Source organism: Epinephelus lanceolatus, chromosome 9 (assembly GCF_041903045.1).
Source record: "Epinephelus lanceolatus isolate andai-2023 chromosome 9, ASM4190304v1, whole genome shotgun sequence".
NCBI lineage: Eukaryota > Metazoa > Chordata > Actinopteri > Perciformes > Serranidae > Epinephelus > Epinephelus lanceolatus.
In genome coordinates this window covers 26866413-26888324 of record NC_135742.1, presented here as the reverse complement: position 1 = coordinate 26888324, position 21912 = coordinate 26866413, and the positions used below count along the sequence as shown (strand labels likewise).

The window sequence follows — 21912 nt, the reverse complement described above, 5'->3', positions numbered from 1 at the left end:
TCAAAAGGAGAGAGCTCAGCCACCATTTTGACAGCGAGGAGTTGGCAGATGTACATGCAAATGGAAGTTATTTCGAACAGTAAGAGGATAAATATGAACATTTGAAATGATGCAACGGCAGTCTGTTGATATCAATGGATGTAATTATGTGTTTAGATTAAATATATTACTGCATTTAGATGGTCTGGACCTTTGGGAGTGTATATTTGGTAGTGCAACTGGAATATTATCTGTGGAATGGACTGCACTTGTATAGCGGTTTTCTAGTCTTCTGACCACTCAAAGCACTTTTATACTACATATCCCATTTCACCCATTCACACACTGGTGGCCAAGGCTACCATACAAGGCGCCACCTGCTACTTAGTAACCATTCAGATCCACTAATACACCAATGGAACAGCCATCAGGAGCAATGTGGGTTTCAGTATCTTGCCCAAGGATACTTTGACATGTGGACAGGAGAAACCAGGAATCATACAACTGATCTTCCGATTAGTGGATGGCCCGCTCTATCTCTGAGCTACATCCTTCTGTTTGTTTGTTTGTTTGTTTGTTTGTTTGTTGTTTGTCTGACAGAGAGGTTTATTGAACCTGCTGTGGGGGTCGTATCTTGCAATGGTCTGCATCAAACAAACCACAAGGATCTTAGCTTTCTAACGTTAGGCTGTATGAGTTAAACACAGCAAATACAGCAGTTGTTTACATATCATAATCATGTCATAAAACTTTACAAGGACCCACAGACGGGACTTTGGATTAAGATGTATGGCATTTCATTCAACCAAGGCCAAATGCCCTATTTTGCAATGTCAACAAAAGAAAAAAAAATAATTCTTGTGTGTCCCTTAATCAAATCAGCTCCAAAACTGAATGGGTTCTTCCACGGCCCATGTTACACCCTTCCACCAATTTTCATGAAAACCAGGCCAGTAGTTTCTCTGTAATCCTGCTGACAAATAAAGCATCAAACAAACCGAAACAAAAACATAACCTCCTTGGCGGCGGTGATAACCCAACAGCACAGGTAAGTGATGATACTCACAGACAGATCTACTCTATTAAACCAAGAAACTCAGTGAGGCTGCATAGAGATTGCATGACACTGTCTGTAATGTGTTTCCTGAAAAACAAAATGGAGATACTGCAATTTGGGGCGAATGTAAAAGGAGCAGTACCTCAACATGCCTGTAGGTGTCATTAATTTTAATGTCAATATTTACATAGTTTGTTAGCTTTAATTCCAGGAGATGTGACACAAGATCTAAACATCCAACTCAACGTGATGTTAATTGTCAGTTACACAGCCAAAGTAGTGACAACTCATGATAATAGAAACACACCCACATTAATGAAGCTCTTTTAACTGATAATACAAAGCAGCATTCTTCTCTGCTGCTCCAGTCATGAATGAAAAGTTCATATCAGGTCAGGTCGGCATCGTCAGCGTATACTCCAGACACTGAGTTGTATTTTTTCCGTTAAAAGTACACTAATATTAACAATCTATGGGCGGAAAGCACAACTTTGGTGTATATAATTGGTGCAACCCTTAACATGCTACTGTATGTGATGTTTTGATTGTGATTTTAATGAGAGAATTGGTTAATTATTGCCCACAAAGCTATGTATGCGACACATGTAAACTGACTTCATTCAATTACACATAACTTTGTGTTCCTCTGCACGTTTTAGCCCCATGCACTGCAGATGTTTAATATTATATGTTGTATTCCATGTATTTGATTAAATATTTGTGTATATTTGGCAAGTCACTGCTTTCTGAGCCACAATGTTGACTTGTGTATTTTGGCATTTACTTTGTTTGATAGAAGCTTTCCGAGTGCTAATAAGTGACGGGCTTTTCTAAACATCTGTAGGAGCGCTGTTCATCAGAGAACTGGGGGCCTGCACTCATCAATTTTTCCTTTGTGTTTGGCTGGCTAAATGGGTTTGTTACGTCTAATCATTTATAAATGGAGGAACTGCTCCGGAGTAATGACTGCCCTCTGTTAAACACATGCTTTGAAAGCAATCGTACAGTTTATCTTGAAGCCGTTTTTTTTTTTTCTTCAAGTCCTCACCTTCAGCGTCCAACAACATATGGTATCCATAACTTCACGATACTACCGGCTTGGAGGAGATCTAATATCACTTGACATCTCACATGCCTGTCCAGCTGTTCTTTACACTGATTTCTCCATTATTAAAGATCTCCTGGTTTACTGACAGTTTTTTGCTTCTTATATGTTAAGTGTGTGTTTGTGTTTCTCTTAAGTCAACTGGTTTTAACATTTCTGACACTTTTCTTAAAGCATCTTACAGTTTTGATTGCTCTTGCTTCGACGCCATCTGTTTCCGATCTGCAAATTGATGCAAAAAGCCCACTTTTTTTACTTTCAAGCAAAATGTAAACAGCATGCCGGGAAACTGATTGAAGCCGATGTCTGTCTTTTATTCACAATGCCAGGTGGCTGAGTGACCCCACCCGTGTCCTTGGCCGGAGCTCGGGTTGGGATCCTGAAGTCTGCATGGATTGTATGACTTTTTATGGCTCCTTAAATCAATCATGAATAGAAAGCACATGTGGCTGTAGTGCTGGCTCCTGTATTATTCATTAAATTGGTAAGGGTGCAATAATTTGCCACGAATCCACCCAAAACTATCTCCCACTTCAGCCTTCAATATCTCGGATGTCATTCGATGCTGAATTTTCCTTTCAACTAAAGCTGTTTTCAACCACATTTTGGCCTTCAGCCTCACTGTGGCTCAACAAGGCCTTTCACAAGATCAGTTTCAACCCCAACCATAGATCTCTTTAAATACAATAAATTGGGTGATAATGAGAACGATAAAAGGAAATGAGTTTAGAAACCTAAATATTGCATTTTCATTAGGAAAACAGAAGTTTTTTAGTCCTACCTGCATGATAAGACATTCTGCCTTTTAACGGCACATCTTCCACAGTAGATTTCCACTACTTTTAACAGGTTTAACTTATAGTTCAGGAAGAGTAGTTTAATGCACAGATGAGTAATAATGAAAACATGGCCTGCAGGACCCAGTAAAAAGAAAGGAAACCAGTAATCATTGTGACACATTATAGGTCACACTAGTACTAACATTTTTTTGCACTTTTACCAGAAGAAAACTGAACGCAGATCGGCTTCCCATAAATGATGAATGTACACATTTCCCGGGGCAACGAAATTCTCTAACTGTGCCAAAGTGGTCTGTGAATGCATCCCAGAAAACCTAAAGAGAAATGTGTGGGCTTTGACAACATACTGTAATTACATCTAGGTTTCCATGGCGCCATTTTGTTTATCTTTTACACAACTCTGTCAGAAAGGAATTTACAGCTTTCCACTCAAAATATTTAAAGAGACGTACTGTTATTGCTTTAAAGAACCATGCCAGTGGGTTTGCATCTTACTGTACGACCCGTTTTACTACAGATGTCGTAAAGTTACTGCAAACATTTCGTGCAAAAACAAAGTTAACTGTATACAATAGATCCATTACATTAAGTACAATATGGAATTCTACTTAAACTTACTGATTTCAACAATATTTTGACAAAAACGTGATCAAAGAGTCAAGGTTCATTTTATTGTCCCACATTGTAGGAAATGTGGGTTGGGCTTCCAACCATGCTGCATCCATAAAAGCATATGCCACATACTGTACATAAAAGTCAAGGGTAAAACAGCTACAGGAAATAAGAAACATATCCAAAGACCTAATAATAGACATACACTGATGCACAAATTGATTAACTTCATCCTTATTTATTTAATCTGCTGGGTTTTCAAATCTTTATTGAAGTAAGGTAAGCTAAGGTAATGTATTTTCCAGTGTCACGCACCAAAAGGCTTAAAAGACACTACAAACATAACAAAAACAACAGCAATAACATAATGAGAGTGAAGAACATGTATAATACACCTCTATAAATGTAAAGCCAATCACATGGGATGGGTTGGTTAATATGATGACTTGCTTTAGAAGAGCCGGTCCATAGGTAGACTTCAGGGATGGATGCTGTCTTACCCCGGATACCTTCCATGCAGTCAGCATGAGTCAGACTACTTTGGACTTCAGTTGCAAAGAGAGCTTACGAAACCAAGCTGTGCTGCCGTATCTAATTAGGCTCTCAAAAACTGTCTAATAAAAGACCATCATAAACCTCTGATCAACAACATAAACTCTGAGTCGCCGTGAGAGGTGTAGACGTTATTGCAGTCTGCTACAAAGACCCTCAGTATGCGTGTTCCAGTTCAGCGAGCCATCAATAAAAACACCAACGTTTTTGTATGAGGCAACCTAAGACATGGTTTCATCGTTGATGACTACAAGCCTGTGGTCACACACTCCTATACGGTCAAACATATTCTCCTCTGTCTTACTCTCCTCTGGTTTTTTCGGAAGCCAAAAAGTCAATTTGCTGGCTGAAATAACTCACATTTTGAGTGCGGTTTTGATGGACACTAATGTCTTTTGTCAAAGTCATTCTATCAGTGCGCGGTAATATATTTCCTCTTGGTAAATTTGTAAGAGAAGATTGATTTGAAATGTCTGCACTGCATTAGCACAGAACAATACTACAGGTTTGGCAAGAATAAAAGCAGACATATACATCACTGTGATGCAATAGTTGTGCCAAGCACCTTTGGAAACCATAAAACCCAACATTTTCATATGGTTTGGAGCCAGTAGTGTTCCAGGGAGCTGATTGAGGGTCTAAGGACAAAGAGTGCTGTATGCTGTACAGATTGTTATCTTGGGCTATAAAAATGGATAAATTACACAGACTTGACTGCTATATGATTTGTAATTGGTTCGAGAAAAGTTTTAAAGCTGTTGTCAATGTTCCATTGTCAGTGAAATCTTGAGGTACACACAGATGAAACACTGACAGACTCTCTTATGTATGCACTCATGATGATCTTCTCATCTTTTCCTCTCTCCCCGATTCCTGTTAATGATGCAGACTGTGTGCCTATATTGGAGTCTTGCTCTGCATCAATATAGCATGGCAATCTCCATGTGTGAGTCACTGTGTTATGGCTACCCAGACTCCATTAGCTCACCTTAAACACAGGTCAAATGAATCCAGTTGCAGCTCCCAGTTAAACCTCATGTTGCATTCAAACCATGGGCCGTTTATTTTGCGACCTGTGACTCAGATATACGTATGCCACTCTGAGTCATGTCCTACTAAGGTACTTTCAGGGTGTTTCCTGTCAGTTACAGTGTGTTTGTTTCTGTGCCAAAAACACTGCTGCACACTCTCACTTGTGAAGTTTTTACAACAGATGACGTTTTGAGAAAACTTCACACTAATTCTCTCCATTACAAACATCTGCATCTTCACCAATCTCGTTATAAGAAAATGGCCTAAGAAATGCAAGTAATAAATTCTGTATCTCTGGACATTTCTGTGGCTCCATAAATATTCAGTTTTTGGATCGTCAGGGGTTTCACAATGCAAATCATCACGTGTTTTCCATATAGCAATCCATATTGATACAATGAATTTATTTGATCAACTCCATCAAAAACCTAATTGTTGCCGCTGACAGTAAAAGTCCTGCCAATATCCCAGCACCCAGTGGTGAACAATGACCCTTGACTACATGATTTAATAATGTTAGCTGACATAACCGATGTGATTGCTCCAGTTGTGTAACTGCAGTGACTCTCCCACAGTCTTCTGCAGCTGTGGCTAACATGGAGCCATACACCCATGTGCCCCCCCACCCCCCCACCCCCCCCCACCCCCCCCCCCCCCCCCCGGTGAGCGCTTGGCAGCCAAGTGAAAGAAGAAGGCAAATCATCTGAAGGGAAGAGGAGAAAAAGGAAACAGAAAGAGAAGCAGGAACAAATGTCTGCTTGTGACACAGCAGTATTTAAATACTGAAACAATTACCTCATAATGTAAAGCAATCCAATGTGTGTTCTGCTGTACATATTTATATAAATAACACAGGTTTTACTGTATGTGATGCATCAATGTCTGAAACTTGGCTTGAATCACAAGACAGAAGACAGATATAACACTCTTTGGAACTGAACTATCGGTTCAGAGTGAAGGCTGATTCAGACTTGGCTTGCTTTGTCTATCTAATATATCAAAAAGAGATATTCATCAGTCTCAGTATTTTACAAGTTGACTATTGTGTGTGGCCACATCTGAAAAATAATTGGATATTGACAGTGTTGGGAGAGTATTGGGATCTCTTACTTTGACTTTATTGCACTACTAGGAACCAGCTGGTGAACGTATAGCATTAGCGCTGATGACAGAACATAAACCCACAACACCCATGAGGACACTTGCTGGGGAGGTGCAGTTTGATGCAATCTCCCAGTAGTGTATTAAATGTAAGCTACTGAAAGTATAGAAATGGAGGGAGGCCATTGGCCCGCAGGCTGCATTGTCAGCAGTAATCTTTTAGCAGCTACAGATATTTTTTTGAGAATCTGGTGGAGACCAAAAACAGAGCTAAAAGAGAGTGAATGTTGGACTTATTTTCATCAGATGCCCAGAAACTTCAAATGGTAAATGGACTGCACTTATACTGTATAGCGCCTTTCTAGTCATCCGACCACTCAAAGCACGTTTTACACTACGAATCACATTCACCCATTCACACACAAATCCATACGAGCTGCTGCTCGGTTTTTAGCACACTTACACACCGATGGAAAAGCCACCGTGAGGAATTTGGGGTTGAGTATCTTGCTCAAGGATACTTTAAAATAACATAAAAGTAATCTGTTGATTGATGATATGTCAATGTTGTGTTCACAACATGTTCCCACTGCCCCAAAGTGGCCAAAAAAATCTGTTATTGCAGGTTCAAGGTAGCCTGGAAATCCAGACTCAAATCTCAAAAGATTTTGAGTCTGGCCTTCACCAATACACCCTTCCTACCCAAGGGGCGGCACTAACTGAGGCATTTCAAATGCCGCCGCACGCAATTGTATAGCACAATCAATGGCCAATCAGAGCAAAAAACATGATGACATATTCATTGCACTACGCCCCATTTGTTTGCCGACCAGTGGGGCTAAGCAATATATTATGCTTTTGCCGTATCCCGTCGGTCCTTCGGCAGCTGCCATCTTGGCTGTTGACTTTTCGACTCCTATGGCGCAGCACTGTCCTCATCATGTTACCACCGCCCAGAACCCGCCTCTGTCAGACTGATCTGATTGGTCCGATAGGCGATTCAGCAGGCTCTGCTCGTCGGGGCCAGATCCCCGTGCAGTACAAATTCGAATTTGCTGGGGGTGGGGCATCTGGATTTCCAGGTTAGTTTCAAGTACAATCAAAAGAAAATTTATTACAAAGTTGTAATATACTCTATTACAAATATATACAAGCATTCATACTTTTACTATAGTAAAGTGGCCCGCAAATGACCTGCAAACATGTCATGTTTGTAAAAGCCACACTTAATTTTTAAGTAAAGCGAATTTCCGTCCCAGAGCTTCATTTTGAATTGGTGTTTCCTGCTGTTGAGTGAGTGACTAACAGACAGCTACTTGACAGAGACAGCAAACTAGCTCAGCGACATGGCCAAACGGAAGTATGACACTGAATGTATTAAATTGTGTGGACCTTGAACTAATGAGGAGAAATCTGGACCCTGTGGCTGAACCGGCTGGGAACCACTGCTCTATTAGACATACAAAATTATTTGCAGTAAAATGTACCTGCAGCATCAAAAACAGTAATCTTTAATACTTCTCAGAATGGCTCCTTTCAGGGTGTTATCATTGGGTCATACTAATGCACTGCTGTGTAAGCAGCATTTTAATGTTACAGATGGTCAGAATGAAGCTCATTTGAACTATTTTGTACATTAATGCACTATAACAGTGCATCATTTTCATGATGATCATGTGCTTTATGAATGTAAAGTCTTAATCTTCAAAGTAACTCTAGCTGTGAAAAACCACACTTCATCTGTTATGTACAGTAGGTGAAGCAATCAAGTAAAGTATAAGTGCCTCGAAATTCACAGTAGTACAGTACTACAGCAAATGTATTTAATCACGCTCCACCACTGGATAATAATATGTCCGATGGGAGACAAAAGAAAAAAAGACAAAAGAGAAACAACATCAAACATGAATTCCCATCACACCAGACAAGAAATAATGTTAAAGCCAGACACCACTATCAGACATCCATCACAAGTTAGATAAAAGATAAATGTCACTGATCTTTTCATCCACTTGGCTGTGAAGAATCATTTGAACCTCTTGGGTTTCTCAACTGTGGCATTGTGACTTGTGTGTTTCTGTATCAAAGCCAGCTGATAGATGACATGTCTCAACACCAAAACACAGCTCCACTATGCTGCTGCCACTGAAATTATGGCCAGCATTCAGTCACTGGACACATGTGGCACGAAAAACAGCCAGAGAAGCCAAGCGAAGGCCAATGTGTGTGGAACCATCTCTAATCCGGATCTGATGACAGGGGAAATCCATTACAAAACGAATAAAAGAAACATGGTCTTTTTGTTCCTCCTTGTTCTGATATGGAGGAGATGAGACTGTGATACACCAGCTGTGTGGCGTCAGAGCTGCTCTGCTCACGTATGTACCCATTTTGCTTTCTCATCCCACCCAGACCTTTTACAGCCCCAGTCGCGTACTTCATTGTTGTATCGCTGCCTTATTAGCAGGAGCGCACAGCGAATTATCCCCACGTCATCTTCAGAAATGTTTCCAAGTCTAATCACGTGTTGTACTGGTGCAGATAATGAGGACCACATGTTTGGCGGAGGCTTACGTGAATGTGGCTAACGTGGGATAACCTATGCTTGTTCAGCTTTGACCTTTTCCTGTCCAACCTTACGGAAATGTTTATGTAAGAGACTCCCAAACGTACTGACTGTCACTTTTCGGACACAATCCTGCCCTCGTGTCTCCAGTGGCCTGGGACCCGGAGAGCTGCTATATATTAACAGAAATCGTACCACCCGTCCAAGAGCTGGGAGCTCAGGCTGCAGAGAGCCAGCTGCGAATGCGCTCATGGCCCTGAGACTTGGCTCTGACACAGCAGACCCATGAAGGAGTCTCTGGGTGGGACTCCTCTCAGCCGCAAGACATTCAATCTACATCTCACAGGCCAGTACATTCTGTACTCCCAAATGTGCACATATACAGATGCATAAGATTATACAGTATTAAGAAATATACAACAATAGACACACATGATCTTACTTTTGTGACATGTCTTGAATGAACAGTCTTACTGGCCAAACAATGCCAATACTGGAAAATTGCTATTCATGGAGATGCCAATACTAATCTCAAGAGCTGCTGGTTTTGTAACAGAGACTCACAATACTGCATGTTTGAGGTTAGGCCTAGGTCTACTCAATAAGTGTCTACATTTCAAAAGTACTCAGTTTGTAAGTTCCTACAGATTCAAATTTGCGCTCCACTGGACGCTTTAGTTTCAGTGGGCACATTTCCATCCATCGGTTTTTAATGCACATTTTCAGTTTGCACGTTCAACATTTGACTGAGGTGAAATATTTAGTGTAAATACAATTATGTGACAAAATGCAATGGAAACAGACTTGGCGAGTTAATTATAACATACATAAACATCCACTAAACCCTCATGAAAGTGACGAAAACATCAGATTCTTCAAAATAATGCCATATTTCTATCACATTTTTTTTTACATTTTAGTGGTGCTATTTCAGTTACATCATGTTGTTACGCCCCCTTCTTCTGCAGCAATATAATGGCACCTATCTGGAGACTAAATGCCACCCTTACCTTATGAGCCAACTCCTAATATTGGCAAAAAACATGCATAAATTTGCATTTTCTTTGACGGATAATCTGAAAATTGTGTTAAAATCTGTATTCTATTCCAATGGAAACCTAGCCATAGTCAAAGTTTATCAGCCAGGTCTCTGTCTGGACAAGTCATCAGAAGTGAAGTTCTCCAGGATGCTTCCATTACATGAGTCAAGAAGAACATGTCATGGTCACAGATCTTTTACATGGCTCCTGTAGACGAGCATGGCACGCAGATGGTAGAAGAAAAAAGGACAAAACGGTAAAGGAAACCAAGTGATACACAATCAGGATTCACTAAGTTTAATGGATATCTATCTATCTATCTATCTATCTATCTATCTATCTTGTCATTGTTCGTGTTTCCTTTCATGCAGCTGGTAATTACATAAATTATGTAACATTTCATCACCCACATTTCATCATCAGAGAACACTGAGGAGTTTTTATGCTGAGCAGAAATCCTGCACCAAGTACAACCCATGCAGTTTCTCCAAAGCCAGAGCCACACTTTTGTCATATGAGCTGCCAAGCTCCATCAGAAACAATTATGTTGACCACCCAAATATTTACAGTTTCATATTGTGGCTTGGATATCTGTCGATGGATTTGCAACAAGCGTTACGCCAAGACACACTTTGTGTTGATTGTGCTGGTTTCTTTTACGCCTCTATAACGCATGCACGCTGTATCTACCCTGCATGAGCGCTGCCAAAGCTGCCGCAGCCCATTCTCCTTTGTGCTCTTTTGTTAAGCGGGACTGAATGGGAATATTGTAACACAAAAGTCAATTTTTTCAAACACATGTTCAGACATTATGTTCTCACAAATGATTGGCTGCTGAGGGGGAAGGATGCGTTCGCTTTTACAGTATGCAGCAATCTTGCCACTAACAATAAAATTGCTGTAATTGGGGGCTACGTAGGCTTTGAAATTCTCAAAGCATCTCACAGATGCTGCCATAGGTGCTTGCAGCTCTGGTTTAAACTCACAGTCTGTGTCAGGAGTCTCCGTGCCCTCACTCCGGGCCACGTATGTTGATAATTTCACTCTGTGCACTGGGGCCTATGGCCGACTTACGTAACAGTTCCTTAGATCTCCAGAGGATTGGAGGCAGGGACAGGGAGGATGTGCCCAGGGCGAGCTGGGACTTTAGAATATACAACCAAGGCCCACCATGTACACTGTTGACATCTCGGCGGGGTTTGAAGGATTGGCAGATAGGGCAGAGGAGGGAGAGGGAGACAGAGAGAAAGAAAACAGCTTGAGTTGCCCCAGCTGTAATAACTCAGTGATGGAGAGGTCCAGAACAGCATCTGCAGCGCGTCGCTCCACTCCCAGCCTTGCCATCTTTCAAAGACAATCCGGACGGCTGAGAAAACGTTTAGTCCACACAGGCCCCCCTGTGCTCCTGGCTGGTCGCAAAATCATGTCCTGACTCCCTTGAGCTACTCTGCAGTCTCTGCTCTGCTCTGCTCTGCTACAGCATCAGAAGAGAAACATGCTCACTAAATTTACAGCAACTGTGGACATGTCAGCTGAACCGGTTCAGTTACAAATGTTTCTAACACAACTTCAGCCATGAATGTATATAGAGAATAATGCTATAGGGGAAGAAAGAGAGCAATGGAGGATAAGGCAAGTATGACTTGTATCATTTTTATGACCCTTTTACATTTAACGTTCTTGTATCAAATGTATGGATAAACCAACAAGGCTACAAAGTGACTACACATCGCTTTTAGCACAAGTATGTGTGTGTGTGTGTGTGTGTGGGGACAAAGGGTAGGCCATTCACAGAGTTGAGAGTTATTCATGACAACAATATTTAACTTTTGAACATTAACTTTTATTTGTGTAATTGAAGCCTGATAAAGGGACCATTAGACAGACATAATGAAAGTGAAATGGGGTGTAAACCAGAATGAATCAGAGTTAATAGAGTGAGAACATACCAAAGCTGCAAATCATGGGACAACAGATGTGGTGCAAAACAAATCTGACATTTTAAGATTGTGTCTCACTAACTGCCTCTAATGATGACAAATGTATTTCTGATCAATTTCAAAGCATTATCATGACTGTGTTGCATTCCTCACAGGAATCGTCATAGTTTCACTCTTATCTAAAAAAAAAAAAAACATGTCACTGTGGTTAATGATATGCAGGTTAATTGTCTGGAGTTTTTCCTGCATCCTTTCATCTCCCAAGGGAGAGGAGGGAGTTTTTTGTAAATAATGTGGCAAAGGGGAGCCAGTATAGAGCTGTGCATGATGATGGGCTGAGGGGAAGGGGAGTGGTCTCAACCATGTAAGGCTTCAATAAAAGGCACTTGTCTGGACCTCTGAGGAGCCCAAACTTTCCAGTAGCACCACAGGCGGCTGCTGCACAAAGACAGACAGAAAGACAGACAGCTAGATGAATAAAAATTAAAGCAGAAGAAAAGTTGTTGGCTCTCCTAAAATATTCAAGGCTTAGATAACTTAGTGCAGTCTTCTTTTGTTTCATTTTAAGTGTTATATTTATATTTTTATTGAAGTGGGCCCTTTGTGTGAGAAAAAAAAAAGAGAAAATGACGAGTCTGCTGTGCATCACAATGATCTCCCTGACCCTGGCTGGCAGTGCCTACAGTCAACCATTATCAGATGAGTCGACGAGCACTCCCCCACCACTACCAGATGATCCGACGAACACTTCCCCACCTCTACCAGATCATCCGACGAGCAATACCCCAGCACTACCAGATCAGCCGACGAGCAATGCCCCAGCACTAGGTAAGATTAACTTCAAGTTAAAAACAAAAAAAAAAAAAAAAAAAAAAGTATGTGGGTGATTGTGTGTGTCTGTTTTCATCTTTTGTGTCTGCATGTGTGTGTGCATGTGCAAGAGTGTTACCATGCATTAAAAGAAAAAGCTGGAGGATGAGTTAAGTGGTGCCACAGTTCAGGCTTGTGCAACAACAGGGTCTTTGTAGCAGTAGGTAACAGAGGCGTCTCTGGGGTAACACACACACACACACACACACACTGACTTACTATCAACTCATTGACTTGCTGCATACAGACCACCACAGCATGAACTGCCATTCACAGAGGCTCGCTGCCCACACTGCTGAATGAAAACCACACCACTAATATTACTGGTTGTGCTAAAATGGGTCACATGTGTGTCAGTGGCTGAAGCTGGGCGAGCAGTGCTTGCCACCGTTTGGATATAAATTCTCACTAGACTGTAAAAATTGTCAGGAATTTCCTACAGTAAAGTCTTGACCTTTTGTCTTTCTTTTTTTTTTTCTCGGTCATTTTATCACATCTGTCAGTCTGTCCTCCACTTCCTGTGAAAGACAGAAAATAAAAACCTAGAAAGACATCTTATCAGAGAGCACCTGCGCTCCATCATGAGGCTGTTATAATTCAAATTCACACCTGCCTACAGGATGACAGACTGAGACGGTTGCTGCAACTGCAAGCTGTGAAATACCAGAATAGATCTACCGCTGTGGAGAAAGAAAAAAAAAAACTACAGTAGACGCTCTTATGTTATATGAGTGATTTTTAATGCGCTTTCAGCAGCCCTGCAAGCTGACTCAGTAGATGTCAAATTAGGGGTGTCTCAGCTCTCTCTCTTCCAAGACGGGAGGAAATGGCTTGTCTGTGGGGAGAATAGTTTCACTCCAGGAGGAGATGATGCTGTTTAATCCAAAAACTGGAATCGCTCCCTTTAGCCAGTGATGTCACGGGTCTGTGTCCATACAGCACATGTATGTTTATACATGACCTCACTGTCTGCATTACGTAAAAGCACTGGCGAGACTCACGCCAGCTCAATCATTGTTCCATACAGTATAGCTTTTATTGGCCATATGTAGCGGTGTATTCTCTGTCTGTTCACGGGGCGTTGCCTGTCCTTATACCTACTGACTCACTCTGGCACTGGGAGCTTTTGGAAATCCACCACGGTAACAGGCAGCCTGACAGGAGCGAAGTTAAGATTAATGACCCGCAGCCAAACGTATAGAGCCCCATGCTGAACAGCAGCCAAATGACTCTGTCTTTCCCTGTGAGGTAATAGTCTGTTAAGTCTAATGCTCACTGTAGTTGTTGGTTACTGAGGCTTGGCCCCGTTGCTAGGGCTGGGTGGGAAAAGGAGCTAGGCCGGAAATGGGCTGGGGCTGGGGCTGGGGGCTGAGTTGAAATTGAGTATAGGCGAGGGGATGAGATGTTGATGGAGCCATGTTCAGTGCTTTTGCATTTGTGCTAATTCACAAATGACTCTGGTGACAGTCTACTTTATATGTGTGCTGAGGACTGCAAGTGTGTACCCATGTGAGCAATGTACAGCACACCCACACTCTGTGTTTCTGCTGGTTCTGCATGACAGACAGCAGGACAGAGTTTATTGGAACTAGTGTGTAGGAGTTGGCCTGCTGTGTTTGTCCCAGCTGTGCTTGTTAATTCTTTCTCCATATTGACACAGCGGGCCGACAGCAGATGAGACTAAGGCTGCGGAATATTGCAAAGCATCTCATATGAAGCTGCTCTGTCAGAGGGCGTGGCACACCATGGCTTGCATTGATAAGCAGTGACTCCTCTCCCATAATTTCCATCCTTTCATAGAGGAGGGATTTGAGCCAAATAACTTTAAGCACAAATGATGTTTTGAGGTTTAACAGCTGAATTACACTGTTGTAGTTTCAGAGTATATAGGTCACTGACTAGACTTGGACCACTGTGATGTTGTTGTTAATTTACAGTTCGGTGTTACGACGAAGCAGATGGTTCCAATCACTTGCTATTACAACCTTTAACAGAGTGAGAGAGAATTGTGCTCGGTCATAAAATGCCAGTGGGTCTTGGCTGCAGCTGCGAGTCTTTTTTATTATCATGCACATGTGTTCGTTTACTCCGTTGCTGGGTTCTCATTCCCAGTTGCGCTCCAAGATTTCAGATGGATTCTGAATTATTTGACAACCCATTTTTATGCAAAATGTGACAATTTGTGGCACCAGGTTTGACCTCTGGGGGACTTATGTGGGTGAGGTGTGACAAAGAAAAGAAAAGCTTTCTTCTCTCCCTGAAAGGCTGAGTACACACAACAGGCTGTTGCTTTATGAGCGTAGTGTGCCCCACATGGCCGGGGCCACATTCTCCTCTGGGACATGTCTGCTGGTAACTGCAGGAGCAGGAAAGACTGTGGAATTATTCTGAACATGCCTGTCTGCTGCTACTGTCTCGCAGGAAACATTACCTTCAAGGTTGCCCCAGAATAAATGATATATTTAAGAGACAGAGTTCTTTGTTTTTCTTTCATTTAGAACTCTTTAATGTATACGGTTAGTATGTATGCAGTAATTCACTCCAACAGTGATGTCCAATTAATCCCCTCCTCCCATCTCTCATTACAGGATTACAAACCACATCCAGTGGGTGGTTTTTGTCTCTGTACAGAACAATGTTTCCACAAGACAGTACAATGAACCCCTTTATTCTATCTACTCTAATTTCCTAAGATGTAGAAATTTGGAAATTTTTAGGTATAAATATTGACGTCACCATCAGCTTCACCTTGGCAAGGGCTTTCACTTCGTAGTCACTCTGGATCCCACAGGTTTCAATCGCACTTCTTGAAATTGCTACCCATGCAGAGAATTTATGAGGCACGACGAAGCTGTGAGTCATTCGTCACTGACAGAGCGGGGAAAGAGGCCTCCTGTCCAGACTGCTTTTACACTCCGCTTTCGAAGACACTCGTAATTAGCAGCGTCAAAACGGGGTGTCGCCAGCTTGTAAAATACCTGGCATCTTACTGACCAGTGGAGAGGCGAGTGAGGCTACTGGGTGTGGTGATTGGGTAATAGGAGTAGTCTCTGGCGTATGAAGAGGTTTGCAGTCTTATGAAAGAAATGAAAAAATGGAAGGAAAAGTGGCACGAGGGTTGGACTGAAGGGTAGATTAGGTCTGTCAGCAGTGCTTCTGCTAATTAAATCCTTCTGAAGGAGAGCTCAATACTAATGATCTGAGCACCACTGAACAAAGTCCAGACACGTGTCGACTGTGTGGTTAGAATGGAGGACTGGGACAGTTTAGACATGGGGTTGATTATAAGTCATTCAGTGTCACTTCTGTGTGCATGTGTGTACGTGCGCGTGCGTGGTGGGGGGTGTAGAATGGGTTGATCAGAGCGGAAGGCAGCCAGCCAGTAGCTCCTATTATTTTCCATATTGCCCTTGTGGGAAACGTTTTCCCTGTTGAGGAGCCAGTAACACAGTATTCCAGTCCTGGCTCTAGTGTTGCAGCTCCTGCTCTAAGTGAGGCGCCTCAACACAAACGCTGGCATCCTCAGTCAGAACATAGAGACAGACAGGCACAGCTCATCCATATTGAGTAAGTGGGAAGACAGTAAAAAACCAGAGCAGCTCAGGGTTCTTTTTTTTTTTTAGTGAATACTAGACATAGCAACATGACTGAACCAGCCAAAAATTGCTTGCTTGCAAAAGTCCGCAGACTACTTATAGCTAAAATGCCAGTTGATTCACACAGTTATATAATTACCATATTATCTTTCAAGTCCTGTGCGCTGCAGCATTTGACTCCACTTACAGAGCTGATTGTTCAAGGATATACCTATGGCGGTGGGGGTCAGGGGTCATGTACATCCATCCATCTGGTGCTTATTATTGCCTGGCACAGGGGACCCCTGGCAGGTTGGGGTCTTCTTAACTAAGCAAGCCCTGTGAGGTCTAAACAAGGAGGTCAGGGAGATTGTGGGAACCCATGGTGAGACACAAATGCACTGCTGTTTAGAGTTAATGGGTGGCCTAGTTTGGACAGGAGTGCACGGAGGATATTTGAGTAAGAAAAAACGATGACAGCCAGATTCGTATATCATTTACTATATTATCTACTTACTTTCCTTGTTATTCACTTGGTGCTTGACATACTTTACACAAATCAGATGGAGTGAATGAAAGGTAAGCACTTCATTTTGAGAGTTAATGCTGAGGAACCAAAAGCTTATAAGTGCCAGGACTGACAAGAGCAGGAAGGAGACTGAGGAGGATGATTGGCTCCAGGGGCTGAAGACTGGCTCGTGTCCAATGCTGTATCTATTAAACCAAACTGGATACACCCAGAGTCTTTGATAGTTTTGTGTGGGAGAAAGCTTTGTGTGTATGTCCGTGTGTGTGTGTTGTACAATAATACATACAGTACACACAAGCAGTAACACACTGTGGAATAATTATGTAGCTACTAAAAGAAAGACCAATAAAGAGGGAAGAATGGGGGAAAGCAGTTTTCAGGCATTTTTTCCTTTTTTGGTGTTTTCTCAAACAGACTGCATCAGTTTCACGCTAAGCACAAAATCAAAGCAAAATAATTCTGGATGCAATCTTTGGGCTCAATGTGTAAAATATAATTCTAATTTGTATAAACATTACATCATATTTTCCAGTAGTATCATAAGCCTAATCACCCCCAAAACCCCATTAAGGTTATACTATGTTTTCCTCTTTTCCAGTCAAGGTTTTTGCCAACCTCGGTGACAATGTCACTCTGCCCTGCCGACTCCAGTCCAAAGACTCTGCCTTTGCACACGTTGGTATCCGAGTCAAATGGACCAAGGTGGCCGATGATGAAGCACTGAATGAGGATGTGCTGCTTTCAATGGGATTCCACAAGAAGACCTACGGAAACTTCGAGGACCGTGTCTTCATGCAGGAGCTTGACCATGAAGATGCCACCATAATCATAACCGACGTCTCCATGGAAGACATGGGAAAGTACCGCTGTGAGATCATCAACGGGATGGAAGACACCGTGAAAGAGATTATCCTGGAGGTGGAAGGCGTTGCCACTGATGGTAAATCCTATTTCATTTATTTATATATTTAGTAACATCACTTAGGGATGGGCCTTAAAGTATAAGTCAAAGGGGAATACCACCTTTGTTATTTCATGGTCTTGGAATGTTCAGTCTTTATGTGTCAACATGAGCTACTGTCTCCCAAAGCCAGAAACCTGAGGAGTAAGTCAAACTTGTGATGTCATCAAGTATAAAATGTGGAGCTGCTCCATAGACAATGAATGGGAGCCTGATTTTGTGGACCCTCAAAAAGTTTTCTTTTTTACACCCAAATGAGCTTTATTCTATTGCAGTGTTCTCAGTCTTGAAACAGAAAATGTGCCCATATACTCAGGTCATTCCCCTGGGTGCTCTCAGTGTCAACTGTAACAATTCATTGTCTATGGAGCAGCTCCAGGCTTTACACTTGATGACCTCATACATTTCAGCACTCTCACACTTAGTTTGGGAGAGAAGTGTTCATGTTCAGTAACATATTTGGACTGTCTTACACCACAGGAATAACGTGTATGGATTCTGAAAATGGGTGTAGTTGCCCTTTACCACACCAGCTGTGACAGCATTAGTAGCTCCTTCACTAGTCATTATATATGTGCCCTTTCCTTGTTAATATGCATAGTTCAAGTTGAGTCATTTTCTCTCAGCAGTGTTTTAGTTTCTAGTTATTTAAAACATCCACATTTTCTTTTCATGTAAAAAGAGAAAAAGACAAGAACAGACAGCTTGTGCTGATTTATCCAAACCACTGTAATGATTCAGCCATGATCACATTTGAATACTGTTCATCAGTAAACAGAAACACATTTTCCATCTTTTCCACTCCATATCCTCGTACATCTGACTGACTCATCAGATTTTATAATCACTAAATTGTTCCTTTAAAAATGCGCCATACGAAGAGAAACTGCTTTTCATGCAAGTTGGGGCTATTAACATATTCATACATAGATCCCTGGAACCTTGCGTGGTGACACACTAAATTATTGCAGTGTGTTGGAGCTCCTCTGCACCAAAGGGCGGCTCCCAGACACCTTTTGTTGATAGTTTTTCACATGTGTTATGGATCAATCTGGGTGGAGGCTGAACACGCGCATGTAATCTGACACAAAATATCAACATTCTGATACTTTGATACAGCTGTTAAAATGTGCAAAATCTTTTGCTAATCATGTAATACAGTCGACAATGTATTGAGGTAAAACTTGGTATGAAAAGACGTCATGATGAGTCACTATTAAGTCTGCAGCAACATCTACATATTTCTCATGAATTGGCTTGCACTGATGCGTAGATTCACTTTTGAGTTATTATTTTATTACTTCTTGGACCCATGCGGTTAAAGCAGTTAAGAGCACTTTGCTTTGAAGTTTAATGCAGCAGAACTTAACACCTAGTTTGCATAAGATGATCCTTTCTCCCATGCAGAGAGGTAGACAAGCACAAAATTAATGAGTTAGCAAAGTTTGGCCTCTGGAGACAACTGCTGACATTTTGCACGCTGCTGAACTTGAAAGCCTACGCCTCCATTCACCAACATAAAACTAAAAACAGACTAAGAGGTTAACATATTTTTTCATCTCCTCTGCCTCCCTCAGGTGTCGTGTTCCCATACTCCCCCCGTGTTGGCCGCTACAGCATGACCTTTGATGAGGCCGTGCAGGCCTGTCTGGACCAGAATGCTAGTGTCGCTACCTTTGATCAGCTGTTTGATGCCTGGAAAAGTGGTCTGGACTGGTGCAATGCTGGCTGGCTTAGTGACAGCACAGTGCAGTATCCCATCACCAAACCCAGAGAGCCCTGCGGTGGCACCAAAAACGGACCTGGTGTCAGAAACTATGGCCCCCGCGACAAACAGAGCCACTTCGATGTGTTCTGCTTTTCTTCAGCACTCAAGGGTGAGTTTCTTTTATTTGTTTATCCATTTTCTTGATGCGTTCTTGCACCATGGCCTAGCTTGGTGAACCAATGTGCAAAAAGTAGGACATACACTCACAGCTACTTGAATTCTATTGTGAAAAAAGCAAGGTCTTCTCCTGATTGTCTGTCTGGTTTTCTCTCCTGTCAGGACATTTCTACTGGCTGGTCCAGCCCGACAGCCTGACCTTTGATGAGGCTGTGCAGGCATGCATAGACGATGGTGCAGAGATTGCCAAGGTGGGCCACATGTACTCCGCCTGGAAGCTTGAGGGCTACGATCGCTGCGATGCCGGCTGGTTGGCTGACACAAGTGTCCGCTACCCCATCTCCAGGCCCCGCAAAAACTGCAGCCCGACTGAAGCTGCAGTGCGCTTTGTCGGATTCCCAGACCCGATGCAAAAGTCTTACGGCGTCTACTGCTACAAAGAGTACTGAGGCGGTAGATAGGAGTAGGGAAGCCATAACCACCAAAGAGCAGCAACAACCACAACCAATAAAACCCACAATAAAGCCGATAAGCTTTGAATCTTAACTAGCATGAGCTCAATGCCTTTCTGAAACTGTGATAACCCTTTTTAACCCCTAAAACAACAAATACTGTACACCTTATTTCCATACGCAATGAATGACAAAAATATTTTTTAGCCATTAAGTTTTGTTTTTCTCTAACTGTGCATTCATTAATTTTACACAGACTGTTGAGGGAAAAGCAACAGTGTTAATGTATGAGTGATGCGACACAGACAAGAACTTGATGGTTGTGAAACATACTTTAAATTTCGTTTGTCCTCCACAGAACGATTCATGACTTAGAGCATTTACGCTCATGTGCAGATGATATTTGCTGCTTCAAAAATTTGTCTACAGAACAAAACGATGTGATATGTTCCGCATTTATCAAGTATCACGTCCATGAAAGACCTTAGATTGATTCCAGAGACATGAACATAACTACAGCTGTCGAGCTATGGATAGGCCTACATGTTATACTGCAGTAAGTATTCATCTGGACTCCTCTCTAATCAGAGTTGAAGCTGTTTTTACCACCTCTTAAACTGCAGTCGTTTCAACCAGAGGAGTTGTGATATCAAATTTACTGTTGCGCAAGAAAATGAATGTAAATGTCTCGATGGACTGTGACCTATTCTGCATTGATAGCTCCCATTAAATCAACTCCCAGTTCCAATCTGAAGGACAGTTTTACTATTGTAACCTTATGCAGTATGTTTGTTTTAACTAAATGTTTTTTTTTTTTACTTTTTTTAATGATGTTTGTCACTATAGTTTTTTTTACATGTTCATAATGTTCTTTTTAAAGAAGAAAAAACAGATTTTGTCACTTGATGTTTACGTGAAATGTAGTTTTTAGAAAACAATACAAAACGGCAAGATTACAGTCAGGCAGTGAATGCAGAATAAGTACAGATCTTTCCCTTTTGCCCCTGAGCACAAACTTGTACCAAAACATACCCTGATTGTCTAACAGCTGCAGGAGTTAGACAATAACTTTAATATTACAGCAGTTACAATTAATGAACCAGTGGGCTGAAATCCACTCTGACTGCTGCAACAGTTTCATTAAATCTTACTGAGGTTATGAGCTGTAAGTGGTAACTTTCCACTTGCACTCTGTTGGTTTAATATTGATGATCATTCCTCAATAAGAATTCTGTAATAGCCCTGCTGTAGTGACTGAGTCTGAATAAATGTAAAGGAATATCTTATATATTTCCCCATGGACCACAGTGAGCATGTTTTAGACATACAGAGCTGACCATGCAAAGCTGTGCCACAACCACAAGATAGCACCACCTTTAGGTATCTGTTTGAAAAGAAATCTGACACTTGTGTTTTACTTTTTCTAACCCTGGGCACTGACATATGGTACTTACTGCAGGTTACACGTGGTAATATGGTGATGCATTGTTTGTAAAAGCAAAACTTAAAAATGTCTCTCACACCTGTGCATTTGTATACACTTGTGCATGAAAAAAGGTGAAGGTATTTTTGTATCTTATCGCCATGTACCTTTTTCAACAAAGCAGTTTGAAATAAAGAGTACGACTTTTAAATCAATTTCTGAGACTGTCCCTTTTTCAACGGGGAACTTTTTTTTGTTTATTTCCGCTGGACCCAGATCAACATGTATTATGTGAATAAAAAGAGGTTTAAGCAGAGATTTAAATGGTATTGTTTAGGATGCCAAATTAGGGGCCGTGTATCTGGCATGAACCCACGTCGTTGAGAGGATTTAAGATTAGACTCTCCTCACATTTATTTATTCTTAGGCATTT

At 41.7% G+C, this 21912-nt stretch overlaps 1 protein-coding gene across 1 annotated transcript; it reads left to right on the top strand.

Annotated features, from left to right (window-relative positions):
• Positions 1–12175: 12175 nt before the first annotated feature.
• On the top strand, positions 12176–21694 carry hapln1a (hyaluronan and proteoglycan link protein 1a). Its single transcript, XM_033620602.2, has 4 exons — positions 12176–12612; positions 17357–17698; positions 19297–19596; positions 19767–21694. Exons 1-4 carry the CDS (start codon positions 12411–12413, stop codon positions 20051–20053), a joined length of 1131 nt encoding a protein of 376 aa, XP_033476493.1. The 5' UTR covers positions 12176–12410; the 3' UTR covers positions 20054–21694.
• Positions 21695–21912: the final 218 nt, after the last annotated feature.

Coding starts and splice junctions, on each gene's coding strand:
- hapln1a (XM_033620602.2), top strand. CDS start 12,411: ATGACGAGTCTGCTGTGCATCACAATGATCTCCCTGACCCTGGCTGGC. Junction 12,613..17,356: donor GAGCAATGCCCCAGCACTAG/GTAAGATTAACT, acceptor CCTCTTTTCCAG/TCAAGGTTTTTGCCAACCTC. Junction 19,597..19,766: donor CTTTTCTTCAGCACTCAAGG/GTGAGTTTCTTT, acceptor CTCTCCTGTCAG/GACATTTCTACTGGCTGGTC.